Consider the following 26,847-nt stretch of genomic DNA (forward strand, 5'->3'; position numbering starts at 1 on the left):
TTGAGGTCAGGAGTTTGAGACCAGCCTGGCAAACATGGTGAAACCCTGCCTCTACTAAAACTACAAAAATTAGCCTGGCATGTTGGTGGGTGCCTGTAATCCTAGCTACTGGGAAGGCTGAGGCAGGAGAATTGCTTGAACCTTGGAGGTGGAGGTTGCAGTGAGCCAAGGTGGCGCCATTGCACTCCAGCCTGAGGGACAAGAGCGAAATTCCATTTCAAAAAAAAAAAAGAAAGAAAGAAAACTGAATACTTGAATTATATCATTTGGTCCTTGCAGGTTTGTATTTTTTTTATTAAGAGTACTGTAACAAGTAAACCCCACAAGTCTAAATGGCTTTGCCCAGTTGAAGTTTCTTTCATGCATGGAGCCTGATAGGTGAGTAGTTTTCCTCCAAGTAGTGATGTAGGGCCTTGAGCTCCTTCCATCTGGTAATTCTCTATCATCAGTGTGTAGCTTTACTAAGGTCACTGTGCTTGCCTGCATCAAGCTATCAAATGGGAAAGGGTGGGTTTTTGCAGATTAGGCCTGGAAATGGCTCACATTTCATTGCCTTGGGTGCAGTCATAGGCCACACCTTACTTCAAGAAAGGCTGCAAAATGTGAAGCATATATAGGCATATGACTGGGTGGAAGAGGAAATGGGTTTGGTGGGCACCTAGCAGTATCTGTCACAAGTGTTTTGTCCTTAGCCTGCCCTGATAAATAGTCTCAAGAAACAGTCCTAGAAGTTTGCTATTGCATTTACTGTAAGGATATTTTCGAGGATTATTTTTTTCAGTGTAACTCATTATCTCATATATGATGATCCATACTTGCCTTGATTGCCATGGAAAGCTTTTTTTCTTGAGTTCCTAGTGTTCTTTTTTTTTTTTTTTTTTTTAATGGACAAAGTAACTGCCACTTTTTATTTTGATTGTTAGGAAGCTTACTACCAAATGTGTATTACAAGTATAGTACTGTGTGGAATCCTTTTTTTTTTTTCATATGGAGTCTTGCTCTGTGATCTGAGCTCACTGCAACTGCCGCCTCCAGGGTTCAAGCAATTCTCCTGCCTCAGCCTCCCGAGAAGCTGGGACTGCAGCTGTGCACCACCACACACAACTAATTTTCGTATTTTCAGTAGAGATGGAGTTTCACCATGTTGGCTGGGCTGGTCTTGAACTCCTGACCTCTAGTGATGGACTGCCTCGGCCTCCCAAAGTGCTGGGATTACAGGTGTGAGCCACCATGCCTGGCCCCCTGTGTAGAATCCTAAAGTGTGCATGACTGCATTATAACTTTCTCATATGCTTGGTTTGCCCTTAAATTTCTGTTTTTTGATCCTAGTTTTCTGAATTTATATTTTTCCATCTTTTTGTGTATGTTTGTATTTATATTGTGTAAAATGTCTCAACTTGTTTGGTATAATACAGTGAAATTGTAAACAAGCAGTCTTTTTCACCAAAATGCAAATGTTTGAAAATCATCATTGGCTTTATTCCTATTTGTATTTTTTTCTTTTTTGGTGTAAAACCGTAAAATCCCAGAAAAGAACACAACAAGAGCCCTTGTTTTATCACCCAGATTTGAACATCTTTAATAACATTTTGCCATATTTGTTTCAGGTCTTGATTTGTAAGACAAAGTTTTGAAAATACATAGAGCTCAAATTTCTTTGATGACCCCTAGACCCAACTGGAGTGATTCTTTATCCTGTACTTAAGGCCTTCTACACTATATTCCCAAAGAATGAAATCCAGTTACCTTCCCATTCCTTTGTCCTTGTGTGCCAGGCAAAGGGAACTCATCTCATATTTTATTACCATATGACCTTTTTTCATCTCACTGCTTCCTTCATCTGAACAACTCTCCCTGATAATTTAGGCCTCTCCAAATCCTGAATACCTTTTATGGTCCAGCTTAAGTGCCTTCGTTTCCATGAAGCCTATGTCTCCCCTGTTGTTCCTATAATCCTTTCCTTTCTTCAACATCGTAGCGTAGTGGGTTTGTGTAATCGCTTTCTTTTTTCAACTTCATAGTACTTGGTTCATTCTCTTAGTATGGAACTTGTTCTCTGCCAAGCCTGTTTCGAGGGGTTGTGGTAGAAAGCAGTTATATTTATTCTGGAATATCGAATAGTTAAGGTTATGTGAAATGTATGTTTTAAGTCTTGGTGAAAAGTAGAATCTCTGATTTGAAAACATGTTTGCATTATATTGTAGAAAGCTTTGGATACTGTGCTAATTATGTTGAATTTTATTATATAGGCAAGAGGGAGTTAAGACCAACCCTTCCTGGTTTTTTCTGTCTTTATTACTGGTATCTCTGTCTTATTAGCAAGTTCAAAGACCTTAAGGTGAAGCATGCCTGGGTTATTAAAGGACTAGCAATGGCCAGATAATGTAGAACAGTGGTCTTCAAAGTGTGATTCTTGGATCAGCACAATCTGCATTACCTGGAAATTTGTTAGAAATGCACATTCTTAGGTCCCTTCCCAGATGTACTGAATTAGAAATTCTGAGGGTGAGGTCCAGCAATCACTGTTTTAATGGATCCATCAGATGTTTCCAATACAGTGACTCTGCAAATCTCCTAGATACATCAGAGTTAGAATTACATAGAGGTCTTGTTAAAACATAGACTGTTGGGGCCTGAGAATTTGCATTCTAACAAGTTCATAGGTAATGCTGCTGACACTTGGTCAGAAGCCATTTGGGGAACCACTATTGTCAGTTATTATGAAGCTCTTTGGCCATTACTCCCGGTGAGTCAGGAAGTCCTTAGGAGTTTTTGAGCAGAGGAGTCACATGATCTTATGTACATTTTCAAAGGTTTACTCTGGCTGCTGTGTTGAAAATTGGGTGGAAGAGGCAAGACTGAGAGCAGGGAGACCAGGTAGGAGACTGTTGGAGTAATTCAGGCAAGAGATGATGGTTTGGATCACAGTGTTATCAGTATAATTGGTGAGAGTGGTTGGATTCTGGAGATACTTTGACTACAGAGCTGGCAAAATCGATGTTGAGTTTGGTATAGAATAAGAGGGGAGGAGGAGAAGGATCAAGTATGAACCAAGATTTTTGGTCCAAGAAATGGAAGGATGGAGTTGCTATTTAGTAGGATGGGGCAGGTTGTAAAAGGAATAGGTTTGGGAGAGGGGTGGGGTGGGAGGGAAGAACGTGGTCCTTCCGTGTTGGACATTTTAAGTTCTGGAGTGATCTTGCCAATGGTGTTTAGATGGAATGAGCCTAGCTGGGAACACTAGGTAGATGGGAGAGGTTGGAAAAGAGAGATCGGAGCACTGAGCCCTGGGCATGCCACCTATACTACAGTTTTGGAGACATGCACTGTTTTAGGTGCTGGAGATACACAGACAGTATTCCATTCATTCCTGCCTTCAGCAAGCCTTTGTTGAATGGCTACTATGTGCCACGCATTGTTTTAGGTGCTTGGAATACATCGGTGATCAAAACAGAGAAAGTCAAAAAGTCTGTAAGTTTAAGGAACTTAACAGTGTAATTGGGGACTAGAGACTGTAAACCTAATAAATACAAGAATGCTGTTTGGCAGTGTGTCCGGAATTGGTGGGTTCTTGGTCTCACTGACTTTAAGAATGAAGCCGCGGACCCTCGTGGTGAGTGTTACAGTTTTTAAAGATGGTGTGTCCAGAGTTTGTTCCTTCAGACCTTCAGATGTGTCTGGAGCTTCTTCCTTCTGGTGTGTGGTCTCGCTGTCAGGAGTGAAGCTGCAGACCTTTGTGGTGAGTGTTACAGCTCTTAAAGGCAGCGCGTCTGGAATTGCTTGTTCTTCCCAGTGGGTTCGTGGTCTCGCTGGCTTCAGGAGTGAAACTGCAGACCTTCGCGGTGAGTGTTACAGCTCATAAAGGCAGCGTGGACCCAAAGAGTGAGCAGCAGCAAGATTTATTGCAAAGAGCGAAAGAACAAAGCTTCCACAGCTGGAAGGGGACCCAAGCAGCTTGCCAACTGCTGGCTGGGGGAGCCTGCTTTTATTCCCTTATCTGGTGCCACCCATATCCTGCTGATTGGTTCATTTTACAGAGAGCTGATTGGTCTGTTTTGACAGAGTACTGATTGGTGCGTTTACAATCCTTAAGTTAGACACAGAGTGCTAGACAGAAAAGTTCTCCAAGTTCTCACTAGCTTAGCTAGACACAGAGTTAGCTAGATACATACAAACTTTGAGCCAGACACAGAGTACTGATTGGTGTATTTACAAACCCTGAGCTAGACACAGAGTGCTGATTGGTGTATTTACGATTCTCTAGCTAGACATAAAAGTTGGACTCCAAGTCCCCACCAGATTAGCTAGATACAGAGTGCTGATTGGTGCACATACAATCCTCTGGCTAGATATAAAAGTTCTCCAAGTCTCCATCAGGCTCAGGAGCCCAGCTGGCATCACCCAATGGATCCTGCACTGGGGCTGCAGGCAGAGCTGCCCGCCAGTCCCGAGGGCGCCTGCACTCCTCAGCCCTTGGGCTGTCAATGGGACCAGGCGCCAGGGAGCAGGGGGCGGCTCCTCTCCAGGGGGCTCAGTCCTCGCAGCAGCCCATGGCAGGGAGAGAGCTCAGACTTAGCGAGCTGCAGGTCTCCAGCCCTGCCCTGCTGGGAGGCAGCTAAACCCGGGGAGAATTTGAGTGCAGTGCCAGCGGCCGGCACTGTTGGGGGACCCAACGCAACCTCCACAAATGCTGGCCCAGGTGCTAAGCCGCTCACTGCCCTGACCCTGCTGCGCCCGCCGGCTGCTCCCTGTGCGTGGCCCCCCACCCTGCGCCCGCACCTGCTTGAACTTGCATGGGCCGGCGAGTGCTGCTCCCTCCACTGCTATCTGGGCAGCCCGGCGCCTCTTCCTCCACGCCTTGGTAAGCAGAGGGAGGCGGCTCTGGCCTCAGCCAACCCAGGCAGGGGCTCGCACGGTGCCATGGCGGGCTGAAGGGCTCCTCAGGCATCGCCAGAGTGGACACCAAGGCCAAGGAGGCGCTGAGAGTGAGGGCTGCTAGCACATTGTTACCTGAAGCAGAAGCAGAAGGGTGGGAATGCCTGGGGATGGAGATTGGGAGGGCTTGCCATTTTATGTCCGATGGCCAGGGAAGGCCTTACTGATGAGGTGATACTCAAAGGGAAACCTTAGGGAAGTAAGGGAATTGACCTAGTAGATATCTAGGGGACAAGTATGGAGGCAAAGGGAACCAAGAAGGCATAGCTCTGAGGCAGGGCTGTATTTGACTGGGTATAGAAGGAGAAGAAAAAGAAGCCTGGATTCTGAACCTGGGGCCCTACAACATATGGAGCTGAAGGAGATGGAGAGGAAACAGAAAGGAGAATGAGAACAAGAACAAGGGAGGCAGGTGCAGAAAGCGCATCAGGAAGGGAGTGATTAATTGTGTTACATACTGCTGGCTGATAGGTCAACGGAGATAGGACTGAGCATCGATAATGAATTTAACATTAGGGCATTGATAATGAATTTAACATTAGGGCTTGTCAGGTGGCCTTGACAGGAGCAGTTGCAGTGAAGTGAAACTGCTGTAGAGATGGAAACCTAGTGGGGGTGGATTCCAAAGGGAATGGAAGGAGAAGATTTGGAGACAAATGTAGGTAAATCTACAGATGAGTTTTGCTCTAAGGCTGAGTAGAGAAATGGGGCTGATAACCAGAGGGGTAGGTGGGAGGAAAGTCGGAGGATGTTTTTGAGATGGGAGAAGTAATGGTGTATTTGTTTGCTGAAGGGAATGATTCAGTAGAGAGGGAAAATTTAATGATGCAGGAAAGCAGGGAGAATTGCTGAGAGAATGTCTTAGAGTAGGGAGCAGGGGATAGGATCTAGTGGATAATTGGAGTAGAGGTGGCCTTATCTAGGAGAAACAGTTTATTCATTTTAACAGGAGGGAAAGCAGAGTGTATGAGAACTGACACTGATAGCTGGGGAGGTAAGCTGTGGGAGCTTGCAAAATCTCTCTTCTGACTGCTTCTGTTTCCTCAGGAAATTAGGAAACAAGATCTTTCAGTGAGTAAGCATAGAGGAGGAGGTGTTGGAAGTTTGTAGTGACAGGAGTCATAAAAGTATGATAGAATCAGGAAAACTCAGGTATTGTTTTGAGTTATGTACTCTGCAATGATTTGTGCTCTGCATTCCTACCTGCCTTTTCCTTTGCCTGAATGCCCTTCTCCATTACCCTTCCATCTGTTAAACTTCGTCCTTTATCCTTTAACTCAGTTCTATGTTCCCTTCTTTGATTCAGTAAGGCAAAGTTGAGCATTTTCTTGTCTGTGCCTCAGTTTTGCAGTAACTCCCATGTTGCTTTAATTATCAAGTTTATGTTTTATCTCTGTCTCTCCTACTCAGTGGTGAGCCCCTGGAAGTAGAGACTGAATATTCCTTTTTTTTTTTTTTTTTTGAGACCGAGTCTTGCTCTGTTGCCCAGGCTGGAGTGCAGTGGCGTGATCTCTGCTCGCTGCAACCTCCGCCTCCGAGGTTCAAACGGTTCTCCGCCCAGCTTCCCGAGTAGTTGGGATTATAGGTGCCTGCCACCATGCCCTGCTAATTTTTGTATTTTTAGTAGAGACAGGGTTTTGCCATGTTGGCCATGCTGGTCTTGAACTCCTAACCTCAGGTGATCCTCCTGCTTCAGCCTCCCGACGTGCTGGGATTACAAGTGTGAGCCACCGTGCCTGGCCAGAGGCTGAATATTTCTAGTGGCCAGGATAGTGCCTGGCTCATGATAGGTTTTCATCAAATTAGAATAACAAAATAATGCTTTAAAAGGAAAGTCTTAAGAGTGCTCATCTTGAAAACCGTGGTATTCTCATGCTAAAGGAAGTGCCTGGCACTTAAGGAGATACTAAATATTTGAATTGACAATGAGTTGTACTGTGGATGTTTGCAGTAAACAAACACTTTCAAATTAGAAATCTTATGCATCTCTGTGCGTCTTACGTGTCTCTATGCCCTTCTCTTTTTATATCCTGTGTATTTTTGAATGGATCTCATGATTGACTTGGTAGGTACTTAATACTTATGAGTGAAATGAGTGAATGAACCTAATTAAAAAGGACTAATAATGGAGAAACTACAATAGTAGTTCAGCTGTGAGATGAAGGTGGTAGCAATGATGAGGATGGAACTGCCGGAGATACTACACAGTTCCCCACTTAGGAAGGGCAGAAGGGAAGTCTCTAATGCTAATTAATTGTGTACTGTGTGCTATACCATACCATACCATGATTATTCCTTGTCATTTTAAAGTTAGTAAAGCTGAGATTCAGAGATGTTTAGCAGTCTTCATGTTATGTCTATCTGATTCCATGAAAGTATCCCTTTTTCTGCTGCCATACAGCCTTGATAATAGCCCTCCCATCCCTTTAAAACTGTGAATTCTCCCCACTTTTCTAGTTGGTTTCAGTGGATTGAATTTCAAATGGCTTCTGAATTAAGCAGAGATGTCCTTTTGTAGGCAGCTTTACATTGCTTTACTAAGCTGAAACAAATTGTGGTTGAAGATATAGATTAGCAAGTGTTAAATATGAAGGTAATAACCGAAACTGTTATAGTGGATATGCTGCCAGAAGACAAGTTTATAGAGAAATTCTGCTTTCACTGACTCTGGGATTTCACCAAGTCTATTAATCTGTAAGAAGCCAGAGGAACTGGCAGGAATATAGATTTTCTCTTTTTTTACAGTTTCCAGAATTCAATATGCATATATGTTGGATAGTTTAACAATTATAGGTTTTCAAAATAGCATACTAATAAATTATTTTATTAGTATTTTTTTCTCTTTGAAAAATTGCATCATATGAGTGGTCTACTTTTTCTAACCCATTTATCTCGTAGGCTTTTAAAAACTGTGCTGTTGTTGACTTCTTCACAGAATCCAGCACTCTTTTGGAAGAGGGTAATCTCCCTCCAAAAACTGAGGACACTTACCTTCCCCATATATTGAGTCCAGCTTGTTTGGTGGCCCAGGTGGGTGGCACAATGATTTGGTGTCTTCTCTATGGGATATACAGAATAGGGTGGCACTTACGAAATATTGGATACATTTATATGAATGTTTACAGCAGTTTTATTAATATTTTCCTATGCAGTTATTTTTCTGACTTACGAATCTTGTTTCATTGTGTTTCAAAACTTAGGTAATAATTTCAAGATGCCAGGACGTTCCAGTTCAAACTCAGGTTCAACTGGTTTCATCTCCTTCAGCGGTGTAGAGTCTGCTCTCTCCTCCTTGAAAAACTTCCAAGCCTGTATCAACTCTGGTATGGACACAGCTTCTAGTGTGGCTTTGGATCTTGTGGGAAGTCAGAGTAAGTAAAATTAAAACTTCTTTTGTGTCTACTTTGAGGTAACACTGTGTGATGGTATTAATCTGGGGGTGCCTTTTGAGTATCCTTGGGGGAATGATTTAACCCCTCTAGGCATCTGTTTTCTCATCTTGTTCTACACACCACGGTAGGGTACTGAGGGTGAAATGAGATTGACTCATTCATGTGTGTTCAGACAGTTAAGTTCCATGAGAAACTGCACTAGAAATTTATGGTCAAAGATTTGAAGATCCTGACCTCAAGGAGCATACAATCTAAAGTATTTGACATTTGTGAACTGTAAGGTATATAAATTTATTATGATATTGTTATTTTCCAGTAGTTTATACTTTGGTCATGCTTGATTACCCAGTAGATAGACTAAGCTTGTACTAGGGATACCAGCAAAGGAAGGCCTCAACAAAAATGAGAAAAGTTAAACTTAATGAATTTTACCTACATTTGTTCAATCAAAAAGATCTAGAAAGATGTGATTTGCAGGCCTGGTGCAGTGGCTCACGCCTGTAATCCCAGCACTTTGGGAGGCCGAGGCGGGCATATCATGAGGTCAGGAGTTCGAGACCAGCCTGGCCAATATGGTGAAACCCTGTCTCTACTAAAAATACAAAACCAACATGGTGAAACCCCGTCTCTACTAAAAATACAAAAAATTAGCTGGGTGTGGTGGCAGGCACCTGTAATTCCAGCTACTCGGGAGGCTGAGGCAGGAGAGTCGCTTGAACCCAGGAGGCGGAGGTTGCAGTGAGTCGAGACTGTACCACTACACTCCAGCCTGGACAACAGAGCAAGACTCTGTCTCAAAAAAAAAAGTTGTTATTTGCTTTCTTTGGAGTAGAATCGTTTTTATTTTATTTTACACGTGGAGCCAGAGGAGCAGCATGACCCTTTTGTTTTCTTTTTAATGGCATAGGTTTTGAGCAATTTGTGATGTGCCTTGGTGTGATTTTCTTTGTCCTGACGTTGTTTGAGTTTTATAGATCTGTCAGCTTATAGTTTTTTGAATCAAATTTGGAAAAATTTCTGCTACTATTTCTTCAAATATATATTTTTTACTCCTCTGCTCTCTTCTCCTTCTGTGTGACTCACATTTCATGTATGTTAGATGGGTTGATATTGTCCCATAAATCAGTGGGACTTCATAGATTTTTTTCCAGTCTTTTTACTCTTTAGCTTCAATTTGAATAATTTCTGTTGCTAAGTTCTTTTATCTTGTCTGCTGCAGTGTCTAATCTGATAATTCCATTTAGTGAATTTAAAAATTTCAGTTATTGTGTTTTTAATTGTTGAAGACATAGCAAAGAATTAAGTAGAATCTTTTTTTTTTTAAGTCTTCCATTTTTTTCTTCATTGTGTCCATATTTTTCTTTACATTCTTGAGTATATGGTTTTCTTTACATTCTTGAGTATATGGAACCTGTTTATAATAGCTGTTTTAATATCCTTGAATGTGAATTCTATCATCTCTATGTGTATTATGTTGTTGAATGTTTGGATTTTGTTGTCTTTTTTTTTTTTTTTTTCAGACGGAGTTTTGCTCTTGTTGCCCAGGTTGGAGTGCAATGGTGCAATCTTGGCTCACTGCAAACTCCACCTCCTGGGTTCAAGCGATTCTCCTGCCTCAGCCTTCCGAGTAGCTGGGGTTACAGGCATGTGACACCACGCCCAGCTAATTTTATATTTTTAGTAGAGATGGAGTTTCTGCATGTTGGCCAGACTGGTCTCAAACTCCTGACCTCAGGTAATCCACCTGCCTCGGCCTCCCAAAGTCCTGGGATTACAGGTGTGAGCCACCGCGCTGGCCTGTTGTCCTCTTTTAAATAGTGTTGGAGTTTGTTTGGTGGGCAGCTAAGTGATTATGGTTTAGGCCGATCCTTTCCAGGCTTGTCGTTAAGCTTTGTTAGGGCAAGTCTAGTGTAGCCTTTATGTTGGGGCTAATTTAGCCTTGTTACAAAGCATGGCCCTTCTGGAGTCTCTGTTGATTGCCCTGAGGGTTCATTGAGATAGCTCTACTCTGGCTGGATGGAATTTGAATGTCTCCCTCTCCTAGTTCCTACGTGACTGAACCTGGGAGTTGTTCACTTTATAGCTGTCAGTATTTGCTCCTCAGCATTTTAGGATTCATCATCAGACTCAAGGAGACCCCAGTGCAGATTCCTAGAGCTCTTTATCTGCATAGCTCCCTCCCAGTGCTGTCTCTTGCAAACTCTGCTGGCTGCCTCAGCCTCCCTGAACTGCAGTCGCTGTCTCCTCAATCCTTCAATACTGCTGTGCTAGGCCGGGCGCGGTGACTCCTACCTGTAATCCCAGCACTTTGGGAGGCCGAAGCAGGAGGATCACCTGAGGTCAGGAGTTCAAGGCCAACATGGCGAAACCCTGTCTCTACTAAAAATACAAAAATTAGCCAGGCATGGTGGAGGATGCCAGTAGTCGCAGCTAGAGGCTGAGGCAGGAGAATCAGGAGAGCAATCAGGAGAATCGCTCGAACCTGGGAGAAGGGGATTGCAGTGAGCCGAGATTGTGCCACTGCACTCCAGTCTGGGGAACAGAGTGAGACTCCATCTCAAAAACTCCCGTGGATTTCTCCTCCCTTGTGCAGGGAGGAGGCCTTTGCAAGACTTTTCCCAGTTTTCCCTTATTGCAGTAATTACAGTCCTGTTCTGCCTTTGTCCCACTGTCCCACAGCTATTGTTTCATATATTTTGTTTAGTTTTTCAGTCATTAATGGCAGGTGGACCAGCTCCATACAGTTACTCATTTAAGGCTAACAGCAGGTGTCATAATCTTTTTAGTGGGTGGCCTCCAAATGTTTTAACACTGCCTAGTCTATTTTTGAGTATATTTTTGGTGATCATAGATAATTTGGCTTTGATAGATCGGCCTGTGTAAAAGTCATAGTAAAGTCTTAAACCGTAAGAGAGAAGACTGGAACATAACCCTCTTGGGAGACCGTATCACTTTTTTTCAGGATTCTCATTGAAGACTCTCAAGAGTTTTAGCTACAGAGTTCTTTTTTTTTCTCTTAGTTTTGTTTTGTTTTAAATAAGTATATTTTGTTGTAAAATACAACATACTTTGTGCAATTTAAAAAGAATTATAAACATCATTTTTTGAAAGGTTCATGCTCTAAAGCAGAGGTTGGCACAAAGTTTTTCTATAAAGGGCCAGATAATAAATATTTTCAGCTCTGTGGGCCATGTGGTTTCTGTCACAACCCCGCTGTTGAAGTGCAAAACCCACCACAGACAGTACGTAAATGAATGGGCATGACTGTGGTCTTATAAAACTTTATTTACAAAAATCGGCAGTGGGCCGGATTTGGCTCACAGACCTTAGTTTGTCAACCCCTGCTTTAGTGCCACAGGTTATCATTAAGTAATTTTTAAAAGAGGTATTTATTTTTTAATATTTGGATTAATTTTGCAGCAATAATTGTATGGCAAATACTTGGTTTTGCATTTACCAAAAAAAGTTAATTTAAGAAAAATTTTGATCAAGTTATATGGGAAAAAAGTGAACTAAACAAGTTAGATACAGAGTCAGCAGGAGCCTGGAATACTTATGAACTCAATACATCTATGAATACAAACACACACACACACACACACACACACACACACAGACATTTTAACTAATACCAGGAGTCAGAATAACAAAGTAGTCAACATAAACTTACCCAATGACTATTATGCGTATAATTCAGCTCTAGGTTTTAAAGAGGACATAAACAAGTATTAAGTAGTTCCTCCCTTCATAGAGTTTGCCATCTTAGTGAGAAGACAAACACATTAAAATACCAGAACGATGAAAAAACAGAAAAGATGTTATAAAACTGCAAACAACTAATATCACCACAGATCTCACCAGAAAAGTCATACACTCTCAAAGTTATAATGGTGAACACAAATTTTTCAAAGTTCTAATTGTTTCTTTAAAACTTTCATTCTGGGTCGGGTGTGGTGGCTCACGCCTGTAGTCCCAGCACTTTGGGAGGCTGAGGCAGGTGGATCACGAGGTCAGGAGTTTGAGACCAGCCTGACCAACATGGGTGAAACCCCATCTCTACTAAAAATACAAAAATTAGCCAGGCGTGGTGGCACGCACCTGTAATCCCAGCCACTCAGGAGGCTGAGGCAGGAGAATAGCTTGAACCCAGGAGGCGGATGTTGCAGTGAGCAGAGATCACGCCACTGCACTCCAGCCTGGGCGACAGAGCAAGACTCCGTCTCAAAAAAAAAACGAAACAAAACAAAACAAAAACAAACAACTTTCATTTTGGCCAGGTGCTATGGCTCACACTTGTAATCCTAGCACTTCAAGAAGCTGAGGCAGGTGGATCACCTGAGTTCAGGAGTTGGAGACCAACCTGGCCAACATGGAGAACATCTGTCTCTACTGAAAATACAAAAATTACCTAAAAATACAAAAATTACCTGGGCGTGGTGGCCTGCGCCTATAATCCCAGCTACTTGGGAGGCTGAGGCAGGAGAATCGCTTGAACCCCGGGGGCGAAGGTTGCAGTCAGCCGAGATCGCGCCACTGCACTCCAGCCTGGGTGAAAGAGTGAAATTCTGTCTAAAAAAAAAAAATTTTTTTCATTTTATCATTAGCAACAAATGCTGTTAGTTGTTGTCTTTGAAATTACAGGTGCACAGGCTCACTTTCTTCATTTTTGAGAAAATGTCTTTCAGGTACCCAAACCTGAATAACCATAGTTGTCTGTGAATTGTTCTATATTGTACTGTTTTATCAAGGACTTTTTTTTTTTTTTTTTTAAGACGGAGTTGTGTTCTGTCCCAGGCTGTGGTGCAGTGGCGCAATCTTGGCTCATTGCAACCTCCACCTCCCGGGTTCAAGCTATTCTTCTGTCTCAGCCTCCTGAGTAGCTGGGATTACAGGCACGTGCCACCATGCCCGGCTAATTTTTGTATTTTCAGGAGGGACGGGGTTTCACCATGTTGGCCAGGCTGATCTCGAACTCCTGACCTCGTGATCCACCCGCCTCAGCCTCCCAAAGTGCTGGGATTACAGGCGTGAGCCACTGCGCCCAGCCTCTCAAGGACATTCTTAAATGAAACTAGCATTTGTTTTACTATGAGTGCTTGGTAGAGAGGAATACAATGATCTATTAGAGACAGCAGTTTGGTGCCACTGTTTTGATTTTTGCTAAGGCTCCAGCAGTTTTTTCCACAATTGCTTTTGCACCATCAGTACAAATGTCCAACACAGTTAAAAAAGAAAAAGAAAAACAAACCCAGACAAATAGCATCTTAAAATTATGATGTAAATTGGCTAGGCATGGTGGCTCACACCCGTAATCTCAGCACTTTGGGAGGCTGATGTGAGCAGATTCCTTCAGCTCAGGAGTTTGATACTAGCCTGAAGCCACATGGCAAACCCTGTCTCTACAAAACACACAAAAATTAGCCAGGCATGGTGGTGCACACCTGTAGTCCCAGCTACTCAGAAGGTTGAGATGGGAGGACAGCTTAAGCCCAGGCGGCAGAGGTTGCAGTGAGCTGAGATCACACCACTGTACTCCAGCCTGGGCAACAGGGCCAGAGCCTGTCTCAAAAAAAAAAAAATGATGAAAATAGTTTCAACCCACAGATGCCCTGAAAGGGCTCAGAAGACCGCACTGAGAACAAACTGAGTTTAATTGCTTATAAATAGGAAGTAGATGACATGAGAAATCCTCTGTAGAGAGAAAGCCAAGGGCAATCACTCCCACTGAGGTAATTCAGCAAGAGCTTGTTAGGGGAGCAGTGTTAATGTGATACCAGACTGAGGTGCTGTCCAAGGACCCAGAGAGTAGGAAAACACCAGGTGTTTAAGGAAATTGGAGGGTAGCTCAGCCTATAACAGTAGACGAAAGACTTGTAGAAGGCAGCCAGTACTAAGGCAGCCAGCGTCAGCACTTAAGTGCATGCTTGCTGTTGGATCCAGTCCTAACTCTGTCATAAGTTCTGTAACTTTGAGTAAGGTACCTAACTTCTTTCAGCTTCTGATTTCTTATCTGTGAAATAGGATTAAAATGCCTGCTTCGTAAGATTGTTGGGACTAAATGAGATAATACATGCTAAGTGCTCTTAGCCACAGTGTTAATTCAATAGCTATCATACATGACAATTAGCAATTAGTAAAGTTTGAGGGTCAGAACTTAGAAGAAAGGCCTGTGATCTGAAGAGGGTAAGAAAGATGGATGAGTTTGGAAGTCTGTTTAAGACTGAGTCCAGCTAAGTCACTAATTCTTCAGACATGTTAGCCAAAACTACAAAGATAAATAAAGGTTTCTTCCTTTGAGTTGTTTACAGTCTAGGTAGGAAATAAGACATATCGTAGTTATTCAATCATTAAGTGAACATTGATTGCCCATAATGTGACGCTTTGCCAAGGAGTTTGAACCTTATCATTGGAAGGTTTCAAGTAGAGGAAAAATATGGTAAGATCCAGTTTTAGAAAGATAAATACCCATGGCAGTACTGAGGAAGGAGAGACTTCAGGTGGCCAAAGAGGAGATTATGTTAGTAGCTCAAGTGAAAAAGAAAGTAACTTTGAGTAAGGTATTGTAACTAAGGTAAAAAGGATTTGATTTGTGTGCTTTGTATCTTATACCCTCGTAATACAGGCATAATAGTGTAATAGATGATTGCCTGGGTTCTTATCCCAGTGCCCTCACTTATCTTTGTGACCTTGGGCAAATTCCCTACCTTCCTTCTGCCTCAGGTTTCCTATCTATAAAAGGCATTATTGTGGGGATTAGTGAGATAATATTTTACAAATTACTTAGAATAGTACTAAGTGCTCAGTAATTGTTAGCTGTTACTAGTAATTTGGTGTGCATTTGAGTTTGAGTTGACTGGTGGGTGTGTTGGACAACAGCAAATGGATTGGGAGAAATTAAAGTGCAGAAGAGCAAGTGGGGAATTTCATGGATTGTCTCAGAACAGAAATACTCTGTTTTCCTTAGTTTTATGAGATTGTTGACTTTTTGGGTTGCCTGATTTCATCTCAGATCAGAGTGAACTTTGATAAACAAAATGATAATGATCATATAGGTATCATTTTCTCACTTTGCCCTGAAATTTTCCTGTTGTTGTATTATTAAGTTATTGGTAAGGGAGATTCTTGCTCCCAAGAACTTGGGTGGTGATGTGTTTTATTTTGTTTCTTATTGGTTGCAGATTCCTAATTCCTATACCAGGTGTTTGTCCCTGTTCAATTTTCTAGCTTATTTGAAATGATCACCTTTGCCTGGGTTATGTTAGAATATATGGTGTCTAGGCAATTAGACTCACCACTAGCATGTTTATTCATTTTTCTCTAAATTTCTTGATATTCTAGTATTACCTTCTTTATTTGACCTAACTGAGAAATGAAAGTTGTTACATTAGGAGATTTTTTTTCAGATTACCGAAGCTTACTTTTTTCAGGTTTTTGAGTTTATTATGTACTTTTCTGCTATTTTACACAGACTATACTGACCTAATTAACTGGAATTATTTTAAATCATCTCTAAGCAGTTTTAGTAAGCTCTTTAGGTTTGGTTAAGCAAATTTGAGGAATCTCCCTTCTCTAAAATGTTAATATACCTCAAAAATGTAAATTACATCTTTGTAGTTTTCAAAGATGTATCGTCTCTTCTCATGCCTCTCTGCCAGGGCAAGTCTGAATGGCCTTCAGAGGTTTGGTTAATGCTCTGCACTTCTACAAAAATGTATGTGCATGAGGATTAAAAGTTTTACCAGATTCTTGCTAAATATTTGATAGCAATGTTTAGAAGTAAAGGATTAAAGTTTATATATTGCTTTTCTTTCTGTGATTTTGGAGCTATAGGGCAGAAAGATTACAGTTACTATGGTCAGGCAGTTAATTGGATATTTGTTGAGCTATGCTAAAGTATGGTGATGATGATAAATTTGTTACATACTTAACTGGTGCTCTTTTAACATGTGCTATCTCATTTGATCCTAACAGTAATCCTGTGAAGTAGGGACTGTTGCTGGCCCCACTTTACACATGAGAAAAATTGAGGCTTAGTGAAGTTACATGCGTTTTTTAAGGTCACAAAGTTAGGAAGTGTTTGAGTAGGGATTTGATTATAAGCAGTCTGACTTCATAGTTTCTGCCCTTCACCATTATGCTTCAAAAAAATATATATTGTGCCAGTGTCATGGCCTGTTCAGTCAAATAACATTTAGTGATGTTTTGCTTAGATAATTTTGATTTTTTTTTTTTGAGGATAATATTATCTTTTTTTTTTTTTTTAGTACCCAAACGAGGTTGCATGCTTTTTCTGAAACATCCTGTCATGGAGGTCATGTACAGTCATGGGGGGAAGGAGCTGGGACCTTTCAGGGCCTTTGTACTGACCCTAGACTGTCTACTTTCAGTGCTTGTAATGGCAGGAAAAGAAACCCATGTTTGACGAAGCGACAGCTGTCATGTTTGCTCTTCTCGCAGCTGTTTACAGTCCTGACTTGTGGAAGTGATACATCAAATTGATTGAATGATAATCTGTTCTTTCATGTATCCACAACTTGTGTTCTGGCTAAGAATCATCACCTTTTTAGATCTAGTTCCTTTTTGTCTTGCCTTAGTCCCCACCCAGCCAAAAAAAAGTTTTCACAGTGGGGCAGTTACTTCAGAGTTCATGATGAGTAAAAAACAACCAACAAAGTGAAAAATTACATGGTCAGGGACATTTACTGCCCTCATGAATAACTGACCTCTAACATTTGCAAATGTTAAAGCATTTCCTTGAGAGAATAGTTTTAAATCCGGGTGCTTTGGGGGTAAGATTCTAATTTTGCTCCTGAATAAGACATTCTTAAATCTAGAAATTTGGTAAGTATGGGTGAAAAGGAAAAAAACTCCCAGAAACTTGTGATCCATAACCCTATCACCCATCACCTTATTTTATGAAAAAGGGATAAGCATTTTGCTTAAACCTTTTATGTTCAAAATGTTTTGAGGCTAGTCGCAGTGGCTCACGCCTGTAATCTCAGCACTTTAGGAGGCCGAGGTGGGTGGATCACTTGAGGTCAGGAGTTCGAGATCAGCCTGGCCAACATGATGAAACCCGTCTCTACCAAAAATACAAAAATTAGCTGGACATGGTGGCGCGTGCCTGTAATCCCAGCTACTTGGGAGGCTAAGGCACAAGAATTGCTTGAACTTGGGAGGCAGAAGTTGCAGCGAGCCAAGGTCATGCCACTGCACTACAACCTAGGCAACAGAGCAAGACTCTGTCTCAAAGAAAAAAAAGGTGCTTTGAAAATTACTTGATAATTTGATATGCCAATACAACTGACCTGACATTTTCAGGGCTTGATTTTTCAGAGAGACTTATATTCTGGATTTTTCACTGTGTTGTATTTCTCCATTAGAGCACTGCTTTTTGTTATTAGGAGTCTGGTTAAGTCAGGGAGGTTTCTTTTTGACCTGTTCCTGTCTTTTATTTCATAATTAAAGAATAGAAGCAGTAACTAGAAGTAGGTGGTTTCTAATGGTGAGTGGTGGCCACAATGATAATAAAAATAACAATAACCGTAAGAAGCCAATGTTTGTATTCTTATACAGCTTTTATAACTGGAGCCAATTATACAAGCAAAATAGCATTATAACTTAAATAAGTGAAGATTATTAAACATATATACTTAATTATGCTGTATGTAGTACTAAAAGTAAAAAGCAGTGCCTACACCAGGATGTAGAGAAAAGGGAAACCCTTATGTGTTGTTGGTGGGAATGTAAATCAGTACAGTCATTATGGAAAACAGTATGGAGGTTCCTTTAAAAATTAAAAATAGAACTACCATATGATCTAGCAATCCCAGTAATGGGTATATATCCAAAGGATGTATGTCAAAGAGATATCTGCCTTCTCATAGTCACTGCAACATTATTCAGAATAGCCAAGATACAGAAGCAAAACTCAATGTCTATCAATGGATGAATGCATAAAGCAAACTGTGTTGTGTATACATAACGGAATATTATTCGGCCTTAAAAAAGAATGCAATACTGTCATTTGCAACAACATGTGTGAATCTGGAAGAGGTTATGCTAAGCAAAATAAGCAAACCACAGAAAGATAAATAGTGCATGATCTCACTTGTATGTGGCATCTAAAAAGTTGAACTCATAGAAGCAGATAGTAGAATGATGGTTACCAAGGGATTGGGGATGGGGAGGGTGGGAGGACTGTGGAAATGTTGGTCAAAGGATACAAAATTACCATTACGAGGAAAGAGTTCAAGAGATCTATTGTACAATATGGTGACTATAGTTAGTAACTATTATATACTTGAAAATTGCTAAGAGAGTAGATTTTAAGTGTTTTCACTACCAATAACTGATTTAAATATGCGAGGTATTGTTAACTAGCTTGATTTAGCCATTCTACAATGTTTACGTATTTCAAAACAAAATGTATACCATAAATATATCTAATTTTTGTCAATTAAAAATGAATTTAAGAGTGAATATTTATATATTAACAAAAAATAAGGGAGATGAGTCAGTCCCTACAGAATATGAAAAATCCAACTTTCGAAAACTCAGTTCCTTTTTGTTGATATCTTCATGTATCCTAGGACTGTGTTTATTGATTCATTTTAGTGGTACCATTGTAGACTTTATAGTTAAGCAAAAAACTGTTGTGGTGGCTCACACCTGTAATCCCAGTGCTTTGGGAGGCCAAGGCAGGAGGAGGCCTTGAGGCCAGAAGTTTGAGACCACTCTGCACAACATAGTGAGACCTTGTCTCTACAGACATTTTTAAAATGAGTCAGGTGTGGTGGCGTGCACCTATAGTCCTAGCTACTCCAGAGGCGGAGGCAAGAGGAGCCCAGGAGTTCAAGGCTGCAGCAAGATATGATTATACTACTACATTTGAGCTTAGGCAACAGAGCAAGACCCCGTCTCTAAAAAATAAATAAATAAAAATATATAGTTAAATGGATAAAAAGAACAACTTATGAGAAATACCTTTCTGGAGGAGATTAAAGTATACTAATAAAAAGAATCACAAGGAAAATTTTCACAATGATGTGAATTAGAACCTGAACACAATAAAGTGTAAACCAACCTTTCAATACCAGTTTAGGTGTGCAGCAAGATTTACCAGAATGAAATTCATAGTTATTTTCCCCATCATCCTCTCCTTTCTCATCAGCAGTATATCCACCATGTTCATATTGATTGTCTGTTAATATCATCTTGATTCTGAAAGGCACCTTAGTGGTTAGGTAATCTCTCATAACCACTTTTGCCCATTGCTTATTCAGGGAATGGGAACTTTTCAGAATGATTGAGGTTTAGCAGATTCTAGGATTGGGTAGAGGGTAGAGGAGTAGTGTGACAACTACTCCTATGAATTTGATAGGATTCTCCTCCCTTTGGTTGTGAACCAAAAGAAGTAAATTCCCAATTATTAAGATTAGTTAGATTTAGACTTGTTTTTAGATTGTATGCTCAAGAAGTTACCTATAAGCACATGATCTTCTGAAAATCTGAACATCAATATTTTGCCTGGTATGTCTAGGCCCTTGAAATTTACAATTGCAGCATGTCCTTCATCCCACTTCTTTCAGAATCTCTTACCCGCTTCTCTGCTTTATTTTTCTCTTGACTATTTAATACCACTACCTCACTTTCTAACATACTGTATAATTGCTTTCTTAATGTTATTTATTGTCTGTCTCTGCCCTGAATGTACCCTCTGTGATAGCAGGGGTTTTTGTCAGATGCCCCTACCCACTGCTATTGCCTATAGGTACATGATATACAGTAAGCACTCAATAAATGAATGAATATGTTTAAAACCTAACAGGAAAATTACTATAAAAATTTCCTCTGATTGTCTAGCTCATTTATCCATACATACCCACACACATTTTCATGGATTATACACTCCATCCATGCCTATACCCCATCCATATCCATGTACACATACATATGTATATATGTATATATAACAGTGGGTGATTTTACCCTCCCAGGTCCTTTGGCAGTGTCTGGAGACATTTCTGGCTGTCACAACTCGGGGGTGTGGGGAGTGTGTGTGCCCTGACCTCTAGGTATTCAGATGCTGCTAAACAGCCTTCAACGAATAGGACAGCCCTTGCACGGCAAAGAACTGGACAGCCTAAGCTGTCATTAGTGCTGAGGCTGAGAAACTCTAATACACACACTAATGTATGCATACATACATACGTATACACATACATAGTCACTGGTTAAAAAAAATCTACTTAGAGAATTTTTGAAATTTGTAGTAGAAAGCATAGGCAATACTAAGGGTTCTTTAGGTCAATAATACTTGTACCTTTATTGTTCTTTTTGCTGGTAGTTAAGGCTTTTCCTTATTTTCAGAGTTGATAGCATTCCTCGTGTTTCCCTTATATTTTATGTTTCTTTATGTGTCGTATTTCCCTCGCTGGACTGTATGTCCTTGAGATTAGGATTCCCGTATAGCCATCCTCATGCCCCAACTCTCAGAGCTTGGCAGTGGACTTCGTATGGTTTAGGTTCTCTTTAAATGCTTATTGAGTGAACCAGTCAGTCAACCAAGTAACTAAGAAATTTGGGTGTTGGATTGTAGTAGCCACGATAGGAATATTGACTCCACCCATGGAAATGGGCAAATGTCACAAATTAGACCTACCCCAACAACTGGATTGCTGGTTGTAAAGCAGTTACCAGCACACCCCTGGGCATATCTGACATCGGAGCAAATTTGCATTGGGTAGACAGGTTTGGAAAAGGGCTCTAAAGGTAACAAAGCCTATATACTGGAGGGACTTCAGAGTCACCCTTTGTCTCCACCAGTGAGATTCCATGTACATTGATTTACGTCTTGGAAATATGTGAAAGATGTTTCTATTAAATCTTTCAGGCTGGGTTCAGTGGCTCATGCCTGTAATCCCAGCACTTTGGGAGGCCGTGTCACACAGATCACCTGAGGTCAGGAGTTCAAGACCACCCTGGCCAACACAGTGAAGCCCCATCTCTACTAAAAATACAAAAATTAGCCAGGCGTGGTGGCAGGTGCCTGTAATCCCAGCTACTTGGGAGGCTGAGGCACAGAATCACTTGAACCAGGGAGGTGGAGGTTGCAGTGAGCCAAGATTGCCCCACTGCACTCCTGCCTAGGTGACAGAGCAGGATTCTGTCTAAATAAATAAATAAATAAATAAATAAATTTATCTATCTGTCTGTCTGTCTGTCTGTCTGTCTATCTATCTATCTTTCTTTCTTTCTTTCATGGCCTTTAGTATATTATTTAGTCTTGACCTGGGAGATGCTTGCTGATGCAACTGTTTACAAAAATGTTGAAGTAGGTGAAGAAAAGGGAGCTTTCATAGCCTGCAATAGGCAAATACGAAATAAAGGTGTATGTTGTGGAAATCACTGAAAGAGGTCAGTATCCTCATCCTCACTCCGCAGAAGGGGAAATTAGGCTCATTGAGTTGAAACAACTTGCCATAAGGCACACATCCAAGTTGGAAACTGGGAATTTGCATTTGGACCCAGTTTGCCTGACTCCAGCCCCATGACCTACGTTTACTTGTGGTCTCTTTCCTTTCTTTCTTCTTTCTGCTAACTATGGATGAATGCCAGTTAGTGATATATCAGACATCCAGTTCTTATTGCAAATATATGAGGCTTGTAATATTAATTCTGTTTTACAAATGACAAAACTTAAAGCTCAGAAAGTTAATTTTTGGACCAAGGTCACAGCTAACAAACGGCAGAACATTTGAACTTGGCAAGGCAGTATGGCACATAGACTCATACACTTCTCACCACAGATCCTTCAGTGCAATGACAATGACAACAAAGTTAATTTTTAAAAATGAGATCAAAGATTTTCTTTCTTATGTTAAAAAAAATTATTATTATTTCCATTTTACTTGACCCAGCTTTCTATGACTTATTTTTACTAACTTATTTCTGTGTACAGGGAAGGTTTGGAAGAAAGTCTTTTGTCAGAAACTCATCCTGTTGTGGGTAGTTGCTTTTATAATGTTAGAATTAGTTGCTCTGTGTGTGCGTGTATGTGCGCACGCATGGGAGTGTCTGTGTTTTGAAAGGACAAATTAAAAACTAATCAATAGAGCAAGTCTTTGAAATTCCTTAGCCTACTTACGTCATTGACAGTAATGTCTGTGATGTTGCCTGTCATGGAGGCTTGAGTTTGCAAGGCTAGCTTTCCAGAGGTGATTTATTTTCTTCTAAGTGATATGTTTGTAGTTTGAGCCACAGAGCAAAGCATGATGCTTAATTATCACTACATGGGCCAATGGCCATACCGAAGATATATCTCTTGATCCAGTTTTCTTACCTAAGCATTTAACTTTTTTTTTTTTTTTCTTTTTTTTTTTTTTTTTTTTTGCGGTGGAGCCTCTCTCTGTCAACCACTCTGGAGGGCAGTGGCACGATCTTGGCTCACTGCAACCTCTGCCTCCTGGGTTCAAGCAGTTTTCCTGCCTAAGCCTCCCAAGTAGCTGGGACTACAGGCACTGTCCTCTAAGACCTAAATGGTGAAGAAAGAATGTAGCAGAGCCTCATCAGATTTGCTTTTTTCTTGATTATTTATAATATAGTTACACAAAGCAGATGTATACAGTGGACTTGCAGTGGTGTCTGTTAGCATTAGGGTAGCTGCTGCATACTTTAAAAAATCACCAATATTCAGCCTCTTCGGCCTTTTTGGTTTTTTTTTTTGAGACAGGGTCTTGCTCTGTCACCCAGGCTGGAGTGCAGTGGCATGATCTCGGCTCACTGCAACCTCCGCCTCCCGGGTTCAAACAATTCTCACGCCTCAGCCTCCCAAAGTGCTGGGGTTACAGGCATGAGCCACTGCTCCCGGAGTTCAGTCTCTTTGACTTTTTGTGTGCTTCCAAGTAAATTTTCCCCCTTCTAAGATACCATAATTTGCCATGTCTCCATATCTCGATATCCTGATACCAGTTAATGCGTTTTCTTTGTTCCATGGGGCTTTTTGCATTTACACCTTTTTTATTTTTATTTTTATTTTTTTTAAGAGATGGGGTCTTACTCTGTCACCCAAGCTCACAGTAGTCTCTACTGCCCTGGCTCAAATGATTCTCCCAACTCAGCCTCCCAAAGTAGCTGGGACCAGAGGCGTGCACCACCGTGCCCAGCTAATTTTTTTATTATCTGTAGCAACAAGGTGTTGCTATATTGTCCAGGCTGGTCACAAACTGGTCTTCCCTTTTAAATAGGACAAAGATCTCAGTGTGTTCATCTGATGTCTTCAGAGTCTGGGACTTATTTAATGCCTGTTAGGTGTTGAATCCATATATAAATGTGTTAGTAACTGGCTTTCAAGACTGTGTTCTCTTAATACAAATACCTGGATCAAGAATGTAGAAAGTTACTTTCCAAAATGAGAAAATAAGCCCTTTTGTTAATTTTTGAACCTAATTTTTAAAGACTGCATTCAATTATTGTGTATGGAATGTCTTAGCTAGTGGTTCTCAAACTTGGGGATGCATCAGCATCATTTTAGAGAGCTTGCTGGGCCGGGCATGGAGAAGGCTCACAATTATAATCTTAGCACTTTAGGAGGCTGAGGTGGGCGGATTACCTGAGGTCAGGTGACCTCAGCCTGGCCAACATGCCCAAACCCCACCTCCACTAAAAATACAAGAATTAGCTGAGCGTGGTGGCACACGCCTCTCATCCCAGCTACTCGGGAGGCTGAGGTGGGAGGATCACTTGAACCCAGGAGGCAGAGGTTGCAGTGAGCTGAGACTTCCAGCCTGGGTAACAGAGCGAGACTGTCTTACAAACAAACACAGACACACACACACACACAGATTGCTGGACCCTGTCACTAGAGTTTTATTAGGTCTCAAATGAGTCTAAGAATGTGCATTTCTGAGAAGTTCCCAGGGTCTGCAGATACTCTTTGAGAACCCTTCTCTAGTCAGTATTTCCCATTTGGTAGGAAATACCACTAGGTGGCACCAGAACACTTCTTATGAAGTAGCTCTTGGCTTTTTGAACAATGTGTATTGATTGCACAGTTTAGGATTATATAAAAGATACAATCACTAAATTATTGGAATTTGGAGCCTGAATTACTTCATGTATATAAAAAGTAAAAATGTGTTGATTCTATTAAACCAGAGAACTAAAGGACTATTAAGGTTACATTTTGAAATTAACTCTTCCAGGAATGAGGACTATACTTCTCACCTTTGCTGCTCTCATTTTCGGTTGTGTGGGTTAATCAGTTTCATTTACCAGTGATTGATGCAGATCCTTTCACAAAATAAAAATAAACATTTCATATGAATTAAAAGTATAAGTAGTATTTATTCTAAGTTAATGGATCTTGATTTTGTTTTCGATTTACACTTAAAAACCACTTTTAAAAGACTTATACATATTGTGTGCATAAATTTCTTGTAATTTTGTCCTTCTCCCAGTGGCCCAGTTTGGGACAGTTTTAGAATGTCAGAAAGGGTGAAATGTGCTTTCCTATTGGCTTCCTTAGTTAGAAAGTTGAGTAGTTTCCTTTTTAAGAGCTATTGAGAGGAAAGTTTTGGCTGCTGTTCACCTCACCTCACCTCCTGTTACCGTGGAATCTCACTCCATAAATTTCCAATCATTCCAACACCTCCAGATTTTCTTTCTTCCATCGACTGTAACAACCTGAAAGTTGGCATGGTTTCTCCACATGATGGCGTGTGTGGAAATAATTACTTGCTGTGTTCCCCTGTTTGCTAAGCTCTCCCATTCACATTAGGATGTCACTTTGAAACAGTGAAACAGTAAATGAGTCACTTTTTAGTTTTTAAAACAGTGTGTATAGTATCTGAATACCATCTGGGTTTTTCTAGAATCCTGAGAATTATTCTATTAATTCTGCTTTTTTATCTTTGGAGCTGAAGCTTGGTTTAGGTTTCAGTGACCTACCAGGGTTTGAAAATGGCCACCACAGAAAAAACTGAATTGGAGTCACTCAATCAGATTAAAAATTAGACTAGCACCTTATTATGTATCTTTGATCGTTGGAAATAATTGAGACTAGTTTAATGCTAAGCAAAGATGACAGCTTATGGAAGAAGTAGATAGAACAGACTTTAGGATTATTTTTGAGACATCAGATTCCTTTTTAAAAGACCCAAAATTTGGTGTCTTATAGTAAGCAGAAAGGAGCTTTTTATAGATTGGCAATTAACATAACTAAACCAACTTGATTATTCTAGTGAAGATTATTTTATTATCCAGACCTATTTTTTCTCCCTTTTCTTTCTGTACTTTATAAATGCAATTATTTGTTATATATAAATGTAAAGCATTATTTATATATAGCAGTACTGTCCAGTTAAACTATAGTGTTAGCCACATGTATAATTTAAAATTTTCTGCTGTCCTTATTACAAAAAGTAAGAAGAAAGAGGAAAAATTACCTTTAGAAATTTTTATTTAAACAAATGTCTAAAATATTTTAACATATAATCAATATGAAAGTTACTAATATTATTTTGACTTTTTTGATACTAAAATTAGAATCTTACAGTATATGTCAATCTGGACTAGCCATATTTCATTTATTTAGTAGCCTCATGTGAAAAATGGGTACTGTATTAGATAACAGCACATATGTAGGTTATTTCATTTGTCCGTGACTATGTCACAGAAGGGTAAGTAACTGTAAGGGTATTTAAATCAACTCATTATGTAACATTTTAGAAGTTTTGGAGAGTATTCAAATCAAACCAGTTGGTAAAAATGAGTTATTATCTGTTGATTTCTTTTGTATCTGTCACTTTTCTACCCTAGATGTGATTGGTATTTTAATGCATAAAATACCAATTTTAAAAATAGTTTAGTCAGCCTAAAATGACTGACTTCTGAGGATCCTGCTAATATTTGCTTCTGTTTGAAATGTCATGATAATTTGAATCCACATCTACAATACTTTCATATTTTGTGGCTGATGTGGTAAATTAGTTTCTTATGGTATTGGGCAAGCCAGAAGTTAAGCCTGTTAACTTCAGCAGCCAGAATACTGTACTCTAGTTGCTATAAACAATTAGGCCTGTCAGCAATTGACCTTGGAAATGCTAATTTGCTTGTCCCTGGGTGCTGCCTCAGGCACTGACTTTCTCTCTGTGGGTGGGAGTTATGAACCTAGTTTGGAGGAGAACTTGAGGCATTTGGGGCAAGCTCCAAACAGATGTGCTTCTTGCTTCATTTTTGCATGTGACCAAGTCGCAAGAGGCGCATTCCTTGCATGAATTTCTTTGAAGGCCTTGTAGAATCAGACATGTATGCCCAGACTACAGTTGAGGGGAAGCTTTATTACCTTTGAATTTACCCTTCCCTCTTCATTCTACTGCACATCTGCCATAAAGAAGGTTGATTAAAAAATGCTACACAGTGATTTTCATCACTATTTCTTTGTATTTCTTAAACTTATTGAAAAAGGACTTGGAAGGCATCTTTTATTAACTCTTTTGATTTTGTGTTTATTATTACT

General features: G+C 40.4%; 1 protein-coding gene across 5 annotated transcripts in view; it reads left to right on the forward strand.

The window, feature by feature from the left end:
• Positions 1-26,847, forward strand: part of NSMCE2 (NSE2 (MMS21) homolog, SMC5-SMC6 complex SUMO ligase) — a 270,551-nt gene that overhangs the window by 3,909 nt on the left and 239,795 nt on the right. For 2 of the 5 annotated variants that reach the window (XM_038000159.2, XM_008001516.3), the window contains exons 2-3: positions 7,871-7,965; positions 8,136-8,306. In XM_038000159.2, the coding sequence (XP_037856087.1) occupies positions 8,150-8,306 (157 nt within the window). In that variant the 5' untranslated portion in view covers positions 7,871-7,965; positions 8,136-8,149. Of the gene's footprint in view, positions 1-5,574; positions 5,594-7,870; positions 7,966-8,135; positions 8,307-26,847 lie in introns of those variants that run through there. The other 3 variants (XM_008001517.3, XM_008001515.3, XM_073018347.1) reach the window with 2 other exon arrangements.

This window comes from Chlorocebus sabaeus, chromosome 8 (genome assembly GCF_047675955.1).
Source record: "Chlorocebus sabaeus isolate Y175 chromosome 8, mChlSab1.0.hap1, whole genome shotgun sequence".
NCBI classification, from domain to species: domain Eukaryota; kingdom Metazoa; phylum Chordata; class Mammalia; order Primates; family Cercopithecidae; genus Chlorocebus; species Chlorocebus sabaeus.